The sequence below is a fragment of the Platalea leucorodia genome, assembly GCF_965183815.1.
Source record: "Platalea leucorodia genome assembly, chromosome: 2".
Classification (NCBI taxonomy): domain Eukaryota; kingdom Metazoa; phylum Chordata; class Aves; order Pelecaniformes; family Threskiornithidae; genus Platalea; species Platalea leucorodia.
In genome coordinates, this window is record NC_138824.1 from 102,115,704 (window position 1) to 102,136,553 (window position 20,850).

At 36.1% G+C, this 20,850-nt stretch overlaps 1 protein-coding gene across 3 annotated transcripts in view; it reads left to right on the plus strand.

Annotated features, from left to right (window-relative positions):
- SCAF4 (SR-related CTD associated factor 4) overlaps positions 1 to 20,850 on the plus strand; it is a 47,859-nt gene that overhangs the window by 10,857 nt on the left and 16,152 nt on the right. For 2 of the 3 annotated variants that reach the window (XM_082304416.1, XM_082304418.1), the window contains exons 2-17: positions 948 to 1,031; positions 1,636 to 1,680; positions 2,584 to 2,745; positions 5,048 to 5,183; positions 7,663 to 7,802; positions 8,357 to 8,533; positions 8,736 to 8,836; positions 9,345 to 9,392; positions 10,548 to 10,656; positions 11,005 to 11,172; positions 12,642 to 12,727; positions 14,166 to 14,356; positions 16,202 to 16,302; positions 17,363 to 17,476; positions 18,208 to 18,364; positions 19,954 to 20,108. In XM_082304416.1, coding sequence (XP_082160542.1) covers positions 948 to 1,031; positions 1,636 to 1,680; positions 2,584 to 2,745; positions 5,048 to 5,183; positions 7,663 to 7,802; positions 8,357 to 8,533; positions 8,736 to 8,836; positions 9,345 to 9,392; positions 10,548 to 10,656; positions 11,005 to 11,172; positions 12,642 to 12,727; positions 14,166 to 14,356; positions 16,202 to 16,302; positions 17,363 to 17,476; positions 18,208 to 18,364; positions 19,954 to 20,108 — 1,974 coding nt within the window. The remainder of the gene's footprint in view (positions 1 to 947; positions 1,032 to 1,635; positions 1,681 to 2,583; positions 2,746 to 5,047; positions 5,184 to 7,662; positions 7,803 to 8,356; positions 8,534 to 8,735; positions 8,837 to 9,344; positions 9,393 to 10,547; positions 10,657 to 11,004; positions 11,173 to 12,641; positions 12,728 to 14,165; positions 14,357 to 16,201; positions 16,303 to 17,362; positions 17,477 to 18,207; positions 18,365 to 19,953; positions 20,109 to 20,850) is intronic. The other variant, XM_082304417.1, reaches the window with a different exon arrangement.

Sequence of the window (20,850 nt, forward strand, 5' to 3'; positions counted from 1 at the left end):
AATATGGTTTCTGTGAATTCAGACTTGGGGGGGGGGGGAGGAAGAGAGTATTTAAATCTAGCACTGCAGAATCCCTTTTTGTGCTAAATGGTCTTAACAGAGTAGTGCTCTTCTTATCTTCTGATACGATTAAAACTCTTTGAAATAGTGTGCCTGGGCTATGTTTATAGAAAGGAGATCAGAATTATTCTGTAAGTCGGGTTTACAGAATGCCTCAAAGTGTCATCGATAAAGACAAGTAGCTTCTGAAAATTTTGTCCTTGAGGAATTAACTTTTCCACTGGGTGACATTAGTATGGAGAATAGTGCAGAGGATTCTCCAAAACAGTTGGTGCAGTTCATTTTACTAAGAATATGGTATGGTCATAGCAAATGAAATGGTAAACATCTCCATTAAAGACATTTGCAATGCCTGTATATAGTGGGATAATTTGAAAACTTAGTATTGATTTGATTGCCTTGATGGATGAAAGTTGTCATACTTTTATGCACATTATTTTAAGATTATAGGATTATGTCAGTCTAGCTATCTGTAGGGCCGTCCTAATATTTGTATTTGGTAAGCAGATCCTCACGCTAATTTAAATCAAGCTGCAGTTATTTCTGTTTTATATTTTTTTGGTAAAATAGCACATTCCCATACCATAAGTTAGCAGTGCCTGTACCATAAGTTAGCAGATACTCATTTTTAGACACAAATAGAACTTTGACAGCAGCCTTATCAAAATCTGGTAAATCAGTGAATATAGGTTAGTTCACAAGGAAGATAGCTTTGAATGTCGCGTAGAAAGATCTGCCTGTTAGTCTCTTTGTTTCAAGGGCCAGCCAGCATTGTGGCGATACATAGTGTGCAATGTCAGTAATCAGTCAGTTGTCTGAAATGTTGTCTTTTTGGTTAACTGCTTAAACTTCAGAATACATTTTTAATATTTGTTTTCTCTGTTTAGCTCTTTTCACTGATGGAGATGAAACCTCCTATTTCCCGAGCAAAAATGATTCTCATCACAAAAGCTGCCATTAAAGCTATTAAGGTAAAGTACAATAGAACAAACATGAAACTGTAACAGTAGCAATGTTTTATTATTTTACTTCTAAGTAAATGCATCTCTGGATTTCCCAGTCTTAGCTTCATGGATGTTTTATTCTAGTTGGTGTTTAGAATGTTATCTAGAAACAAGTGGGTGGTGAATATCATCTCTTCATTTTAGACGGGTAGCATAATGCTGGCTTGATTTTTCTGAATCATTGCTTTTTAATGCTACACCCACTAGGGTGTTGTGATTTCTATGTAATAAAATTTTAAATGTTGCAGGATGCAACTGCACCTTAGCATATTAAAATGTAGCGAACTTGCTTAGAAAGTAAATCCAGAAAGCTCTCACTAATACTCTAGAAGCAGTATGTCTTTTGTGTACACACTTCTGACAGAAAGGATGGCTTGTTTCTGTCCCTCTTACAAAACCTTTTTCTCCGTGCTTGATTAACTTAGCTTGATAACATGCTTCTTTTTAGAATGTGACTACAATATTTTGTTGTCTTTCCTAAATGGTAGTAAGCAGAAAGAGTTAAAATACTTCTAAAATGATGTGCCACTGTTGAGTAGATGATAAATTAATTTATGTATTTATTTTCCAGCTCTACAAGCATGTTGTCCAGATTGTAGAGAAGTTTATCAAAAAGGTAAAAAATAAAAAATAATCTACTGATAAAGATATTGTCTGCATCCATTACTAGATATTATTAATAATGCTAGTAAATAACCAGAAGGGCTTCTGTTGTTCAGGGATTGAGGGAGGAAATTCTGTATTTTTAGGATTTTATACATTTTAGTATCTCTTTGTCTATATAATCTCTGCATTTTAGTTTTCCATAGTACATTAAGAAGGGGATTAAAAAAAATTGTGAAATTCCCCCTTTCTCCTCTACCCAGCAGCTGGGGAGGAAACTGGAGGTACTGAACTTCAAATTAATTTTCACTGGCTAAGATAATACCTGTTTTCAGAAAATACAGTTTTCATGCTTGCCTAGACATGTAGAACAACAGGCTAGAATGTAATACTCACTAAAACCAAACTATCATGCTGCCTAAAGTAAGTTCCTCTGAGTGAACAGGAAAAACACTTTTTTTCATTCAGAGTCCTTCGAGGCCTCCAAAGAGAAGGACTTTGCGTTAAATTCTGGAGAACAGAGTTGGTGGAAGTAGTTCAGTGCATTGAGTGGGAGGCAGCTTGATAGCAGAGTTGTGACAGTCTGTGCTCTAAAGTAGTAGACCTGTTGTTGCGGTCACATGTTTTCAAGCTAAAGGTACTTTAAAAGCAGTGATTGAGCAGATAAAGGCTGCTTCAAGCTATCCAGGTATATTTACTCTGTCCCAAATGTGAAAGCATGTTTTTCTCCTTTCTTTTCCATTTCTATAAACAAAACAAAAGTAAAGCACTAAGAGCATTCTACGTAAAACAAATTAAGATTATTTTTTTTTCTGCGCAAGTATACTAAGTATAGATTTCGTGTAAGGATCTAAGGTGAATGGATGTTACCTTGTTAGTATTGCTGCATAATGGAAAATTATTTTTATGTTTTCAGTGCAAACCGGAGTATAAAGTCCCTGGATTGTACGTTATTGACTCTATTGTTCGTCAGTCTCGTCACCAGTTTGGAACGGACAAAGATGTTTTTGGGCCCAGATTCTCTAAAAACATTACGGCCACATTCCAGTATTTGTATCTCTGTCCATCTGAAGACAAGGTACAACTGTAATTTCTCAAGTGTTGCTGTGAATTGATAACAGTGCTACCTTGGTGTTTCCACTTACATGAAAGCTAATTTGGTGATTCTCTGTGTCCATGGTAGGGAACGCTATTATACGAAATGGTAAAACATGCTGAGAAAGATTATCAAAGGTGATAGTTAAATGGAAGTTCTAGTTAAAATATTGATCTTGCCTAACTTCATCAGTTTTGTTTTGCGAATGCAGACACTTCAACAGTGTGTGTGACTATGCGAAAACTTTTCTTCTTGAGGCTCCTTCAGGAAAGCTTACTGTGGAAGGTGGTATCTCCCACAAAAAGAAAGTATTACAGGAGAGGCTCCGGTGTTGTAGGCAGTGAAGGTTCTGCTTCCAAATATTTTATAAGAAAATCATCATATTTATTTCTTCAGTCTTCACAAACCCCATACTTGAGAATTTCATTGCTGCTCTTCATTGTCAAGACTGGTTTAAGACCTCGGTTTTCTTAGTTTTGCTGTACTTGCTGATAGAACAGAGGCTCAGAAAGTATCCTGAATTCATGATTGTCCAGGTTGCTACCAACAGAAGATGCTTTTATGCCCTCTGTCAGAACAATTTCAAGACTTCCAAGATAAGTGTGTTTTAGAAGTTGCCAGGTGGTTTCCAGAAAATCGCCTACTCGCTCCTTTTGTTAATTGTCGTACTGTAAGAGCAAAATACTCTTTTTCTAACTAACTTTTTCCCTAACTTTCTAAGCTTTTGAAAGGCTTTGATGCTCTGTAGTTTTCTAATGTGGAACATGTAGACCTTTAGGCCTTGAATCTGATATTCTGGAGCTTCTGGGTTAATACCCTGGTGAAATAGAGCAGTCACTTCTTTCTGTCTTTGTGGCTACCATTTTGTTCATCTAAATGGATTAGACTATCCATCTTCTTTATGGAACTACCTGATATTTCACTGCTAAAATAATTAAAATGCTTTCCACTGGGGCAATAATACTATTTATACCGTGCTTGCTTTAGTGAATTTCCAGTACCTAAACAAAAAACCTGATCTGCAGATACACAACAACTATGGTTGATATCCAAAGAGAATGATACTACTTTTTTTTTAACAGCCTTTCTGTAAGATTAATATGTGACTGAAAACAAGTATTAAATTTATTTATTTTTTGACCTTCCTATTATTTTCAAGTCTTCTGGAAAGACAGAATACCCAAAGCCAAAAAATGCTGCTGTATTAAAGTTAACTGTTTCCCAGACCAAAAACTTATTTAGAAATAGCCATTTCAGGTTTCTCTCTAATTGATCTTACTGTAGAAAGCATTTTGTGAAATTCTTTAATCGCTTAGCTTATGAAAGTAGAGGTGGATTTGCATGGGTGTATATAACTGAGCTACAGTAAGGCATTTTATTGTTGAAACAAGAAGGAACAGAATCGATTCATTCTTAGCTACAGTAGTTTAAAGTACTTTAAAAGTATATGTGTGCAAGTCAGATGACTGAATATACAAAAAGGTCAGGTATGTCAATATAACATGTATTCTGACTTTCACCTGCTTGCACATTCCAACTGAAGCAGCACATCTAGTTAGATATTATTATTTAATACTGGCCTAAGGAAGGAAAGACTAATTTTCAGCTCGTTCCTGAAAGCTTCATTGTTCTTAATGTTAAAAAAAGAAACGAGCTTAAAATAACAACTGACAATCAGAGGTTCTAATTTAATCTTACTGCAGTGATCAGTTAGAATGTTTTCCACTTCCTTTCCTGATCTTTTGAATAATGATGGAGATGGGTTTTCTGGTGTCAACATAGAATTGGTTGGGTTAGTAGAAAAAAATTCAAGCAATCAATCTTCTAACTGACTTTAAAGCTTTGTTCTGGCATTTTATGGTCTAATTGCCCCTTTCTTCATTAGGGCTTTCCAGCTCATCTTCATTTTCTCTGTCTGCCTTGTTGCATTTGTTGTTTGTTTCACCCCTTTATGACCATCTGTGAAGAACTGGTGGGGTTGATCTGACTTCCTCTATTGTATATCAAACCCGGATTTTCTGACTGGCCAGAACAGTTTTAGAAAAATGGCACAAATTACTTTTTATTAAAGTGGATAGTAAAATAAGTTGGCAGTTTTTATCTTCGCCATGTAAAAGGCCTTGCTGACCTCTGTGACAACATAGGGGTTGTTAAATAGGTATGCCTGATTATGTTGAACTCCTCTACTGTTCAAACCTTTCGTCTCAAGGTACAGAAGATTAATTTGGAGCTTGTGAATTAGGAAAGCTGTATTTAGCGTTAACGCTTGCTTTTGTTTCAACAGAGTAAAATAGTCCGTGTTCTGAACCTTTGGCAGAAAAATGGAGTATTTAAAATTGAAATAATTCAACCTCTTCTGGATATGGCAGCAGGAACTAGTGCCACTGCACCAATGACAGAAAATGCTACTAATAATGAAGGTATGAATAACATTATAACTTCTTTCAAAAGGGCAAATGATAATAGCTTGTTTGCTTTCACATTAAAGCGCCTACTATTAGTTTCAACAGTAGCATATTAATAAACTCTGTTGTCACAATTATGTGGAGCAGCTGAACTAATTCAAAATATGTGCTGATACTGTAGTTCAGAAATTATCAGAATGTAAACACTCACTTGGAAAATATCTGAAATTTATATTGTGTATGCATATGTACATACATATGTGCACAGTTTTACTTAGAGATGACTTCAATGTCCCCCTTTAAAAAAACTTTAATTTTTTTTCTTCTTGTCTGAAATATTTTTCTGTTATTTCTCAATTTTATAATTCTTATGTCTTTTTTTTAATGTTAGAATCTGGATAAGTAAAGTGTGATCTTACATGTCAAGAGCTTCATCTTTCTTTGAGTCAACTTAGTATCTGAAAGCAACAGCTGTCAGTGTCTTCCAGTATGCAGCCCCAAAACATTTTGACTGATGTTTCAAATCCAGACTCTTGAACAGTAAATTTATGCCTGGCAGTAGGCTTTTACACAGGCTACTGGTTAAAAACCACTGACCAAAAGAGTGAAGTAATGACAGCCTGCCCACAGTATTTTCACTGACCTGTTTTATGCCACATAAAAAGCATAAAGTGAGGTTACTGAATTATGGATGAGAATATGCATACCACAATTCTCTCTTTCTCTCGCAGGCCTTCTTTTTGAGTTTGCACTCTATTTTTCAGACTTACCTTTGGTCACCTTCTTTTTTATTGCACTTACGTATGTTGGAGTAGGACTGGCAAAAAAAGTAATGGAGTGAGTGAGGTGTGGTGACAGACAGCGAAATAATGATGCACAATAGCATAAGTGAAATCCTCTCCAGCAGCATTTAGGAAAGCGTATCCTATTGACATGGTTTATAAACATGGCAGGGGGAGGGAATGTCTTAGCATCTGAGCTTGGGTGCAGACTGGTGGCTATACAATTTCATTCTGATACAACAGGTGAGTGGCACTATTTTTCCATCTTTGTCTCATCACTAGTAGCTAACAGGTTTGGTGCCTTCTGCATAGATTTTCATGTACAGAATTACTGATTTCAGTGAGATTATTCAGATGCACCAGAGGGGATAATTTGGCCCTGAAATAAATATGCAAATGAATAATAGTAAATATATTAATGCATTATGTGAAATAGAATCTGTTTAGCTCATAATGCTACAAAGTCTGTTTAGCCAAAAAAAAAAAAAAAAAAAAAAAGAGAGGGAAAAATGCAAATTTTCTCCCTTGAGCAAGCAAATATCCTTCTGAATATATACAGGAAATAATTTGGGAGTTAATTTGTGTTTAAAAACAATCACGTATCTTTTTGCAGTATTTTTATGTAGCATCTGACTTCTGGGAAAATATTATTCAACACGTTTATCTCTGCTTGCTACATGTCAACACTGCAGTTATTTAAACTGCAAACAGATGAATGGCTTTAAAGAAGTTGGTATTGTGAGGCAGACATTTGCTTAGTGTCTCAAACTAAAAAATATTTCTATCTCTGGGGTTTTTTTAACTGTCTTGCCTTGTACAGTTTTATAGTAGTCCATTAAAATATATTTGCTAAAGAATAGTTACTTGCTCACAGCATGTAGGAATTGATGCTATTACTGCTAATTTACTTTGTACTGGCAAAACGTTTATTAAAAAAAAAGCATTGTAATCTAAAGCAAAGAGAACGAGAAAGCTGCATGTGTAGACAAAGGTAATAGCATGTCTTAAAATGTGATCTCAGTTTTAGTAAAGCTCAGTGGAAATGGGAGTCCTTTCCTGGAAGAATTAGAAAAAATTATGGTGGGAGAATTTATCCGATGCAGGTTTGTCTTGTGCCTCTGTAAAAGTGGCATGTGAACAGACCTTATCAAAGAAAAAGAGTTGCTTGTGAAGTAATTTTTAAAAACCTATATTACCAGACATTTCAGCAAAAGTTCAGTTACTGCTAGAAAATAAAAAAATATTACGAAAAATTCAGTTGCTCTCAAAATGAACCATTAGATGATTGATTTGAAATATTCATTCGAAAGAATGAGTCCAGAACTTTGTAACCAGAACTAACATTTTAAGTGTGTTGATATGCATTGCTTAACACTATTTGAGTAGTAGTTTTTCTCTTAACTTTTCTAAAATTGTACAATTATAAACACTGAGTTGTGATCTAAAATACCATGCTGGACTAGCTTTCAGATAGGCCATTTTTCTTTGTTTTCTTTCTTAGTGTATATAATGCGCAGATGTGAGCAGTGAATGGAGCAGTTAAAGGCGAAATGAATAGAATAAGCAATTGGGGTAGTTTAGGTAGGACTTTTTGGGTTAAATAGAGTATTGTTGATAGACACTTGTTTTGAGGAGGTAGATGTACGCACTGAAGAGTGAGATGAATGTTTTGGAGTAACGTAGCGCTTTCTCAATTCCTATGAATCTCTCAGGTTCACCGCCCCCTCCAGCAAAGGTTCCTTCAGAGCCCCCTCAAGTTACTGCTAACTCAGTACCTACTGTGCCACAGTTGCCCAGTTCTGATGCCTTCGCAGCTGTAGCTCAGTTGTTTCAAACAACGCAAGGACAACAGGTAACCTGTTTATATTTGGTTCCCTTCTAACTTCAGTTTTTATGTTAAATGAGGGGGAAAATGATGGAAGTAATATCCTTGATTTGAAGCAAAACAAAAAGCCTCCCTAAGGTCTTCAGTGGAAAACTCGTAAGAGTTAAAGTCAGTGTTTGAATGATCTGTGACCCTTCTATCCAGTAATTATGGTATTTGAGGAAAATGCAGTTATATATTCCTAAATAATTCGTTCTGAATGGATGGAGTTACAAAGTTTCAAGAACAGGCGGAATATACCAAACAAAATGTTGACTTTTGTCGTTTGGTTCCCATAAATGTTTGCAGTGTTGAAAGGCCTGAATGCTGAAATCTTGGGATCTGCTGAATTTTGCCACTGAAGTATTTAAAAAGTGACTGTTGGTCTTGCTGAAAGTTCTCCATAGTTCAGTCAGGTTGTTGGTGGTGTTCATCCTGTGCCATGGTCTGGTTTGATGTCAAATTTATATCCTACTGCTCTTTCAGAAAATACTATGCGTTTATATAAGAATATATACTTAATACTATATATGTTTTTGTAGCTTCAGCAAATTCTTCAGACTTTTCAACAGCCTCAAAAACCCCAGTCACCAGTCATAGATAACACTGTGATGGCTCAGGTTCAAGCTATTACTGCTCAGTTGAAAACTACAGCAGCACAACCACCAGAACAAAAAGCTGCTTTCCCACCACCTGAGCAAAAAACATCCTTTGACAAAGTAAGTCTTCATTTGTTCTTTGTGTTTAACTTTTTCAGTTCAGCAGAAGACTGTTTGGTGGATGCTTCAATGTCCTCCATTTGTTAGGAGAAAAATAACGCAAAATTTGTTTGTTCTAGTAAGACTTCGATAATAAGGATATTTTGGCTGCCAATTATATAAGATACAGAAAAAATAGTTGGCTCAATGTAATTTATTTCAGAAGCTGCTAGATCGGTTTGACTATGATGATGAACCAGAAGCAGTAGAAGATTCAAAGAAAGAAGATTCAGCTCCTTCTCCTTCAGTTTCTCAGCCAGCTTTGTAAGTCTTGTGTCATAATAAAATTAACAAACCTTTGTTCTAAAAAATCTTTAAAGTAGAAAGCTGATTAAAATTCCAAGTTACTTCAATGCTTACCTGTTATAGTTCGAAGTTAAAACGTTGTTAACTTCTGGTGAGTTTGGTTTTTTTCGTCTTTTTACTTTGGTAGTCCGGTATAGGTTTGGCATGTTGCATCATTGATTGAGGAATGTGTTCTGTAGAGAAAAGCTCAGTTTTGGTTTCAAGATGAGTTCCGTGTTTTTATTGCACAACTGAGTGTGTCAGGGCATTGTTAGTAATCAGCTGGATTGCTTTGCTGGCTGGCAAAAAGATGCTATTCCAAACATTGTGGTAGCTTTAACTATTTAAAAAATTAAAATTGGCTTTGCAGCTTTACGTTCTCAAACATTAAATACCCACCCAAACTAACGCAGACTCCGATTTCCCTTTTGCTGTGCATTATGATAAAGTCTTAAATTACATGATCACATACTAGTTTTTTCCACAGGACCTCTCTCTCATTCAGTGCACAGGCTGGATGGTGCTCAATACCTGGGTTAGTCAATATTTCTTTTTTCCCTGCTTCAGTATGTGGCCCCATGTCTTACTTTCTGTATATGCCATCCAAACCCTGCTCTCAAAAACAGAATCACTAACTTTGTCATTAGCTTTCTTACTGTGTTTATCACCTTGAGCACTTCAATGTTCCACAAGTATTAGTTAATTAAAATGCCTTTTAAGTAAATTGGTAGTATTTTTCCTATAATACAGATGGAACTCTGGAGTACAGAAAGATGAGGTAGGTCAAACATAAGCACTGCTTGTGTATGCCCAACTAGAGATCATTGGACTAGGCTTTTCAGCATATTTATGTTCTGTTTGTAGCACTTCAAAGCCTCTGTCCTTATTACCTTATAATTGTGTAAGATGCCTCTGAAGATTGGATTTCACCAGTCTCATTTTGGGTGCATAAAATCAGTAATACTCTATATGAAAAACTGATCTGTCCAGAATCATCGAAGAATTTTATGGCACCGTGTCTTAAAATACTACAAAGTTCCATTTCACATCACCATGAAATTCCTTTATCTTCCTGAAATCCTGTTCAGTTTCTTACACAAACTGCATCCTGTAAACAGGTGCTGTTAACTGCACAGACCTCATTAATTCCCTGAGCACTGTCCATTCTGTGTGTTGAATCAGGAAGCGAATGGCATTACTGTAATCCTTGTGTGATATACATATCCCTTTCTCCTCTGCCCTAAATTCCTCCCAAACTAAAGTTTTTTTTTTCCAGCAAAAGTATGGCCAATTTATTTTACTTGAGGAAAAGGCTTACTTCTTTTGTTCCTAAAAGAGGAACTGGAAAGGAAGAAAGTTATCCTAAGGCAGACAACCTTCATGAAAAATTTCCATAGACTGAGATCTTTAGCCAGATCGTATAAGTACAGGGGAAAGAGAGGCTTAAACCTTTATGTAGCACTTCTTTAAATATTAGAGGACTGCTCTTAAAATGGAGAAAAGATGAGGAAGCTACTTTTTCTCCTTTTTTTATTTTAACTTTTTAGAGAGGAAATGGGATCATAATAAAAACAATTTTTCTGTCTAAATTTGAAGCAAGAACGTGTAAATGTACATAGAAATATGTAAAATAAAGGCAAAAAGTCTGTGTATCTACTGACTTGTCTCACCAAAATGTTCCTGGTTTTAGTGGATTTCCAGGAGAAGGTATACAACAGCCAGTATTTCCTCAGCTTCCAAATATGGATCCTTTTCAGCAGCGAATGATGGGAATACAACAGGATCCAATGCGTCACCAGGTAACTTCAGGACTTTTCCTTGTCCCTCTGTTGTGTTATGTTTTCTATCTTTTGTTGTTTTCTTCGGTGCAGAAGTAAGGAAGTGGTGTTCCTATTAGTGAAGAGTGAATATGGCTTAGCCCTCCAACTTTCCCAAGAAACATATTTTTGTTCTCTGTTCTAGTCGAGCTTTGAAGAACAAGATTTTTATTTTATGTACTTAAATGCTTGACCTACTTCATCTTTCTCAGGCTTCTGGTGTTTTACTGTGACTTTGGAGCAGAAATACAATTTTACTTTAGTGAACAGGGAAAGCTAATGTAATTTTTTTTCCTAACTGGAAGTTTTCGTGGTTTTTCTTCTCCAAAGGTTCCGCTTCCTCCTAACGGGCAAATGCCAGGTTTTGGTCTCCTGCCTACCCCGCAGTTTCCGCCTATGGCTCAGCCTGTGATTCCGCCAACAGCACCTGTGCAGCAAACTTTTCAGTCTCCTTTTCCAGTACAGAGTGAATCACACATGCAAAAACCACATCAGCAGGTGAGGACCCCTTACAGTAAACAAACTTAACTTAAATGCTCTAATATGTGTCTTTCTTAAATGTGTATAGTTTGTTCAGGAGAGGAAATTTCATGATAACCATGGACAGAGATGGCTGTGAGGGTAGCTCATCTGCGAGAAAGTTGGATAGCTGCAGTGCTACATGACAAGTCTGGTATTTCAGAAGTCCAGCAAAAGCAGCATATGTATGCTTTGTGCCTCCTTTTGTGAAAGACTTTGGATTGCATTTTGTCGTTCCACTTCTCACTTTCCCTCATCCTCCCTTTCCTGTCCCCATCACGCTTCAGGAATGTTTTGTTCTGTGGAATTCTAACAATGCAATCTCATTCTGGAGAGAAGCTATCTGGAAAAGTTGATTTTTAAGGGCCTGGTAGACTGCTAATATAGTGGAAGTGGACTCAGAAGTCTGTAAAAGTTTTAAAAAATCCAAGTGTATGTAAACACCTCTCTAAGATTTTGGAGGATATTGTTGGTTCAGTAACTGGCTGCTATAGAAGAAGAAATCAAAGAGCAAGTCTATTTATGAGCCTGTATTTAAGAAAAAAAAAAAAAAAAAAGGTTTAATACATTTGCCTCTTTTGTTCCAAGAAAAGGAAATTCTAAAATGAGAACTGGAGATGGTACCAAGCTGTCTTTATGTGGTGACCTGTGATGTCACAGATTCTAGAAATAAGTTCTTGCTTTCCACTTGGAATAAAGGGACAGTTCTCAAGCATGGCTTTGTAATTAGTTTTTTAGCCTTGAATTCTGTTGAGTCAGTACATTCTGAGAGATTGCTTGTTTGGGTGTTCCCTGCCAGGGGTCACATCATGAAGACTATTTAAATTTTTGGCAGGACACAGTATGTTCTGGAGTGGGAAGCTGTGGAGGATTTGGGGTAGGAAGGAAGAGCTGTGTTGACCTTACCGCTTTTTTTTAAGCAGGTTCTTGCATTTTATGTATTCTTTTGATGACTTACTGCTTCATTCTTCAAATTTATTGTATTGTAATTTGCTTATATATATATATGGGTTGAAGGAGTTTCCTGTAACATCTTGGAGAAAAATTTTCTAGTAGATCTTACTTTGCCTATGATTTTGATGACAGAGTAAGATCCACTGAGTGACTTTAAGGAATATAATCATATTCTGTGGAAATATATGTGGTGCTGAAATGGACTAAAATGTGGAAAAACAATAATTTTCAAATTGAAAATGAGAATTTTGTGTAAATTATTTTTATTATGTTTTTGCAGTGGTTGTATTAAGTTCATTTAATACTGGACTGTCTCCCTATTAGTGACTACAAAGTAGTGGTGAAGCTTCTGAGGAGAGTTGCATTACTTTTTAATTTCACATATGTAAATATTCAATATAATTTTAGTGCTGTTATGTAATTTAGTCTAGGCATAAAATGAAATAAAATGCTTGTGCTACTCACCCGTAACACCAGTCAACTTAATATTTTAGGATATGGAAGTGGAACAGCCACCTATTCAAGAGGGAAAACGGCATGTTTCTGACAACAGAAAGTCAAGATCTAGATCTGCGTCAAGGTAAATTAGTGAAAGTTCTTTTTGTGAGCGTATGTATTATATCATTTATTGGATTTTAATGTAAGGAACTTAAGTGTGTCATGTCCAAAGACTTGAAAACGCTTTACTAATTCTGTACGAGTACTGAGGATAGTTATGCTGATTACCTGGAGCTCAGAGAATCTGGTGCTGTGCTGCCAAATCTACTGTGGGGGTGGTAACTTCTAACTGAGATGACAGTAAATAGCTGAGAGGTGAGCTAATTCCTCGAACTATTGGTGGAGGTAATTTTCAGTGCCTTAGGATGTAGTTCTGTTACCTGTATTTCAAGTTGGCTTCTTGGGTGCCCTGCTCAGCGTACGACCTTTGAGGTCTTTTCTTGTAAGTGCCCAGTTGTGCTGTACAAGTTGGATTCTATGACTAAATGCCAAAAAACACATTTAGCAAAAGAGTCCCATTTCAATTTAATCTAAGGATTAATTACAAGAAATTATTGTCTGTGTATTATTCTGTGTATGGACACCACTAGTGAAATTTCGGGGTAAAGTCAAAACTGTTAAGGGCTTTATTTGAATTCCCCTCTGGAAGAAAAAAAAAAAAAAAGAACCTTTCAATCTCTTACATCTGAGAGGAGTTGTTTATAAATACAGCTAAATGTTGTGTGTACTTCAATGCAGTGGTCATGAGAAAAAGATTAGTGACTCTTAAGATTTGTGAACCTCTGAAAGTCATCTACCTTCTAAGGAAGATTGGGTATCTATACAGTTCTCTCTTATTCATAGAGAGTAACTTCCATGCCCATCAATCTGGGTAAATTTTAGGGAAACAGAATATGATAGTTTCATTTTGTCTGTACTCTAAAGATGCTTTTCTTACAAAGAAATCTGTGATCCAGTGTACTGTGGGACTTTCCCTGTCACAGAGGCAGTATTTCACATGTCTCAGCTGACCTAACAAATCTGGCTCCAGTATTAAAGCAAAGCTATCTACCTAGTTACGAGTCTTCTCCTTTGCCAAGTTTCATATGACTTCTTTGAAGGTTTACTCCGTCTTCCAGACCTTGAGCAGTTTAGAACTTGGACATGATGTAAAATACAATTTCACTATCAGAATTTATTTTTAGTCTCTTTTTTTAGCCATTCTTTTGTAAAAGCAATAAGCATTTTCCTAATTTAAGCAGATGTAATTTTTTTTCTATGTTAATATGGACATAGTGTTGATAGTCAACTTCAATACAAAATCAATAAAAGATAAGAAATTGAAAAATAATCAGCTGGAGTGCATTAGTAAGCTACTGTAATAATTTATTCTAGTTCTAAATGCATGTGACTGAACTTGGATTTTTTTTTAATTGACTGAACTCTTGCCTGATTATTTAAATAGATACCTGAAATAGTTATCTATCTGTCAATGTCTGGGTCAGAAAGATTGAACATAAAAGGTTGTTGGTTTAAACTAGGTCACCTAAAAGGAGACGTTCAAGATCTGGCTCCCGATCTCGAAGGTCACGTCACCGTCGATCTCGATCTCGGTCCAGAGATAGACGCCGACACTCTCCTAAGTCTCGGTCGCAAGAAAGACGTGAACGTGAGAGGGAGAGAGAACGCAGGTCAAAAGGCCTTCCTCAGATCAAGTCAGAAACTGTTAGTGGTAAGTTTATTCTTTCTCTTTGATGTAACTCTGCAAATTCTTGTAATACCATTTTTCAGATGCTCAACATCTTCCTGGTTCATATATAGAATTTTGTCTGTGCCCAGTATTTTCTTTAATGAATTTTAGAGTTCTGTGAAGTTGAAGGTGTTACAGTAGATACTATGCCTATGTAAAATGGAATACTAAGACAAACAGGTATTTTAGAAAAACTGTAAATGTTGAAGAAATACGCTTCCTCTATCTATTAGACTTTTTTTAATTTAATGTTGACAAGTCCACTTACCTTCAGTATGTGATATCTGCTCAGAATATCCCAGAAGACAACTCTTAATTTGATGTGTGTATTTTTTTTAATTTATTTATTATTTTTTCTTGGGTTTAATGCTATTTGTGGGTTCCAAGACTCATCCAAACAGAATAAAAGTAAACTGTACTGTGATTCATTTTCTGAACTGTTGTAAAGCTGGTAAGAATTAAATTCACCACACATCCCTGTACTTCCTTTACTCATAGTAGGCAATTTGGCATTTTTGGAATATCTCCAAGTCAGAAATATTTTGGCTGCAAAATGAGGGAAGAAAAAGCTGAAACACCATGTTTTTCTTTTCCTTCCTTCGAGACATAGAAGGTAAAGCAGATTGAGCAACAAGAAGTTGAGCACATTATTATGATTTTTCTAATGATTCAATGTTGTGTGTCTCTCAAACCTGGAGGGGAGCTTTGACCTAGAAAACACACAGGCTAATGTTCGGATTTCTGAAATAATCCTGGCTTTGCCTGTGTTTACAGACAAAATATAGTAGTTGTCTTCTGAATATTCCTGGGGAGTGTGGAATCTTCTCTGCAGCCATCAAGTAAAATGAGAACATTCTTTTTTATACAAGAGGGACAAAAACTAAAGAGTTTTAACTAGCCAAAACCTTGTGAATGACAATGCCATTAGTTTAAAAGGACTGCAAAGACTTAGCAGCTGTTCATTAAAAGCTTACTGGCAATGGTGTAAGATATGCTTTTGCCAACATCTCTCCCAGATTCTGTCACATAATGCTTTTTAGGTTTGCAGTTTTATATCACTTAGTGGGGAAAACATAGATGAGTATTAAATGTTGCTATAGTAGTCTTCAGTGAATGGGATACCTTCAGCTCATCTGCTGTTTTATTACCTTGAAGCATGAACTGAGATAAGCATGTTGCTTACTCTTTCCTGAAAGAAAAAGCTTGGGTCAATAATTTTTCACTTAACCATAGAAAGAAATGGCATTGAATAGGTCACTAAAGAGGTTAAAAGTTTGGTTGCTCATTGTAGTTGAATTATCACCACATTCTGGAGGAAAAACTTGCTAGCGGTGGGTGTATTGCTGTAAGAAAACTAATTACCATCTTGCCAGAAAGGACTATCCATAACTTGCAATGGTGGCCCATAGCTTGGATTTCATACTAAGCAGCGTGAGTTACCTTGTGAAATATCCACTGTATGTGTTGGGATATTTCATGGAGCATTGTTAGCAGCAAAGCATATTTTGCCTTTTTATGATGATCTCCAGAGCTCACGATCATCAGAACTTACAGGTCACTTCAATATTAATTAACTAGCGAGCTTCTTAGGGAGTGCTTTCTAACAGTGATTCTGATGTAGTTGCTGTGGTTAACTGTTAACACAGCTCCAGGCAGGCAAGAAAAAGAGGTTTCTGTCAAACACTCCTACAGATTAAAATACATATTTTAATATTAGCTGGCTTTTTCATTTGAATAACTGACTATTTTAAAATGACTATTTTGACATTCTAGCTTGTGAAATGTGTATTTCTAAGTGCTCTTACGATCTGTGTTCACCCTTTGTAGTTTGTAGTACTACGCTTTGGGTAGGACAACTTGACAAAAGGACAACTCAACAGGATGTTGGAAGTCTTTTGGAGGAGTTTGGCCCAATTGAATCAATAAACGTAAGTATAAATGGTGCAGTGTAAGCTACTTCGATATGCCTGGGTTACAAAAAGTCTTTTCAGACTGTTTTAAGACAGGTTTATTTTTGATACATTCAAATGAGTCAAGAGCTCTCATTTCCTATATGGCTGTGTTTTCTAACCTGTAAACTCAGTTCATTTGGCCACTTTGTAGAAAAACAAGAAGGCAGTTGCTTTAGTTTCTTGCAATTTAAACACGCTCTTGGGGGTAATACAGAAGATTATCCCATTTTCATAAAAATCGTGCTTTCTCTGGAGAAAATTGAATGAGAAAGGGCTATTGAGGAGAGGTACAGAATTACATACTGTGCTACCGAGTTCCTTGTCTGCTGCATTTTGTTTGATTATAGAAATGTGGACTCAGCTGGTGTTCTTGTTTCTTTTGCGTGTTTCTATTCTGTCCTTTTAGTCATAAACATGGAGAACTATTGTTATGCTTTGCTGTATTTAAGGATATTTTTAGATATAAATGATAGCTGTTCTGGTAGCTGTAAAATTTCATTAAAACAAACAAACAAAAAGAAGTGACTGTAATTTTCTTCCTATTCCCAAATTTTGTAAAACAACATAGAAGTTTTTTCTCAAATGCATTACAAATAATTGAAATTATTACAAAACTGCAGATAAAGCTGAATGCGGAGGTGAAGCCGGCAGCTTGTGGTATATGGAATGAAGTAGGGTATTAGTGTCTTGTTTCTTCCAACAAAGTAACTAATTACCAGACCACAGCATTTACATGGACACCACTGTTTAACAGTTTTAAAGGATTAAATATACGACAGTCATCCATATTCTCACATGGAGTAGAGTTTAAAACTTTCCACATAAGAAGTTGCTTTTAATTTAGTAGAAATTTTTATTTCCAGAAGATACTGGCTATCTTAGCCTCTTAAACTAACATTCTCTTTCATACATCCATATAGTCCTTTTTGAAATACCTGCTAATGTTCCAGCATACTGTAGTTGAACACTTGCGTGTTGTTCATTACTTCGTTAATGTGCTAGCAAAACCAATTTTTTTTTCTTAAAATACAAACAGATGATACCGCCTAGAGGATGTGCCTATATTGTAATGGTTCACAGACAAGATGCTTACCGTGCCCTACAAAAACTGAGCCGAGGAAACTTCAAAGTCAATCAGAAATCTATAAAGGTACTTCTTGGAAAATGTCAACCTGTTCTAAAGCTACTGTAATTACTGTAATCCTTTTTCATCTATTCTACACTTCTGGGTATTTTAGACTTTTATGTATTCTGGGTATGGTATTCTGTAAATTTATGTGAATGGACCACTTTTTTTCTTGATACATATTCTTCCTGTTCTGTAATGTGACTAGTGGAACTTGCATCGGTTTCGGTTTAAAGATTGCCAGTCAGTTGAAAGATTGCCAGTAATTGTCTAGTTAACCAACAAAAATGGTGTCCTTTTAGTCATTACAGTGGACTATAACTATGTCTGTCTTGTTGCTGGTTTTTTGTCTTATAACCCAGTTTAATTATATATGATAATCGTACATAGAGTACTAATGAGTAAGGAAGAATGCATTCATTAGTAAAGTTCTTCCTTTTGTAGAACATTGTATTAGAGTGTGGCACTGTCCTCTGAAGGGAAACAGAATTAATCTTGGCGACTGGGGAACATTTGAAGAAACTGCCTTTATACGTTTTTTACAAATTGTGTGCAAGAGTCAAGCCAAGAAATAAGAACTAAGTCTGCTTTAAAAAACCCTCTTACTTCAGAGTTTTGTAACTAACCTATTTTTTCTGCTGTTTCAATTGGAGTATTCTTTTGGCTTTTTAGCCTCAAATGGCAATGCTGTTTTGTGAGAACTAAATATTACAATGGAAACATTTTCCTGACTACATGTATTTTTTTCCCCCAAGATTGCATGGGCTTTGAATAAAGGAATAAAGCCAGATTACAAGCAGTATTGGGATGTAGAATTAGGTGTTACTTACATACCATGGGACAAAGTGAAACCTGAAGATCTTGAAAGTTTCTGTGAAGGAGGAATGTTGGACAATGAAACTCTTAGTCCAGGTAAAGTATTGCTACATGTTTAAATGCTTTTAAAAAATTGTCCTTTGTGCTGGTGTACTGAAGTTGGTGTGGCTGACTTTCTGAGTGCATATAAAATCCTTGAAATGGCTAAGAAGTGCAGCATGTGTGACTTGTAGATTGGAGAGAGTTTGTAAGCAGTTAATGACAGTCCCTCATCAGGAGTGTGTTTGTAAGCAGTTATTGACAGTTCCGCATTGTGCAGCTGTGTTATGAGAGGCTGGGCTAAAAATGCACATGGATACCAGATGACCTGTCAGCTGCGCTGGCGTTTGTCCTTGATGGTAATGCACGATGCAAGTGTGTTGTACTTGTTAGTCCCAGAGCCAGCTTGGTCCCCTCACCGCGGTTTGTGGGAGGCGCCCCTAGCAAAGGAGCCTGCCTTTGGAGTACTTGTGTTAGCAACTGAGCTGACGGCAACTTTATAATTTCTAAAAAAGTGCCTATAGTTTTCACACTTGTGACATTCTCAGTTCCTTTAGCAAGTCTTGTATTTATAGGGACCTAATAGAATTCTTGTTGTTTTGTATGTAAGCAGTAAAAATATCAGGCTTCTGTGGTTGCATTAAGAAGATGACACCTGTTATAACCAGCAGCTTCAAATCAATTACAGGCTTCAAATCAGTATAGAGTTGCTAGTGAGCTGGCTGTTGTGATTTTAAAAGTAATATTAAATTAATGCCGTACTTAAAAATTGAAATTGCCTTAAGTTCTTTGAATCAGTACTCTAGACTACTGTGTTGGTTTTAACCATTGTGTGGTGTGCTGTCTAGTTACTGAAACATTATTTCAGGGTTTTGTCATTCTGTCCAATTTGTCCTAATTAGGTGGTGGTTATTCTAAATAGTAGCATCTCTTCATGATAAATACACAAAAAAAGTTGAGTGTGTATTTTAAATGAAAGTCTAATGAATAATAAACATAACCTCAATGTGTTTCAGTCTTCTCAATGTTTTTCTCTTTCCCATAATGCCAATTCACTGATCCCTTTTTTCTGCCTAGCTGTCTTTTTCCAGGAAGACCTGACAAACAATAGGAACCATATTTCTTCTGCTATATTTGATGTTCCTCTTATTTTGCTGTGATTCTTTATTGTTGTATTCTTTTCCTTGTTCAAGACTGAAAAATGTTGGTTTTTTTTCAGAAATGACTTCTGAAATTAGTGTAAAAGCTGCTGCCTTCTTGCTTGAGAGCAATGGAATGAATCTGTTGAAAGCTTGTACCAAAACAGCCTTACTGTTCTTGTTACAGATAATGTGTTTCAGAGTCCTGGGCATGTATAAATGCTGTCAGTGCAAAGAATTGTTAAATGACTAATGAAAGGAATAAATTTACTTCCTATGTTTCAGTGATTTGCTGTACTGTGTTTAAAGTAATTTGGAGTTTTTACTGTCAGAAATATGTTTAAATGCTTCTTAGCTCTGTGATTGTCATTATCTGAATATTTTCAAGTGCGTCATTTTTGTAAACATCAGAAAGCATGGTAGTTTTACATGGCAGTACTTGCTACTTGTCTGCTTCTACTGAGCTGATACATGTATGTTTGTTTGGTTGTTTTTTTTTTTTAATAGAGTGGAAGGGGATTCCCAAGAAGTCTGAAAATGAAGTAGCTCAAAATGGAGGTGCAGAAGCTACTCATAATGAACCAGTGTCACCTATACCTAAAGCTTTACCTGTTCCAATTCCCGTTCCCATGCCTGCACCAATAACAGTACCTCCTCCACAGGTGAGAGTTGCTTCTCATTTGCTCTGGATATCTAAACAAAAACTTACTTTAAATAATAATTCATTATGGCAATATGTAAGTTAAAGAGAAGAGGGAAATATGATGAATGGTAACTAGTTGATTTTGTCTGTGTGTGTTGTCGTGTTGTTCTCCCTGATTAAAAATGCTCTTGTTAGCAGACTGGCTGTGCTGTCAGTTTATGAAGATAACTGTCCTGTGCCATAAATCAAGTATGCACCTGAAATCCATTATTTGAGCTTCTTCATGTAAAAGAGCAGTACGGTCTCATAGAACAACATTCCTTTTCTGCTAAGTCACAGTGGCAATGGAGGACTTGAAAAAAACCAAACCCATGAGGGTTTGGAGCATGTTTTGTGCCCAGCAGGAGCAGAGCCTCTGGTTTGATTTCCCTGAAAAGGGATGTAGTTTGCATGTACCAGAACAGCCCTGGGAACTGAGTCAGCACATGGTTAGTGGGAATGATGGAGAATTTGCTCCAAAACCTCATTGTTGCTCTGATGCTAATGTAGACCGAGTGTATGTGTGTGTGCCAGATCTTTATTTGAAGTATTGTAGGACTGTACTTCTAATATCTGTTCTCTCAGTCCCGGATAATTTATTGCAGTAGGTTCTTTTTATTAATGGGCTGAATTGCATCCTCTCAGTTTTATGATTGCATTTTTTTCCTGATTTCCTAATAAATTTTCCTCACTGTTGGCTTAAATAAGCTATAGACCTTCTA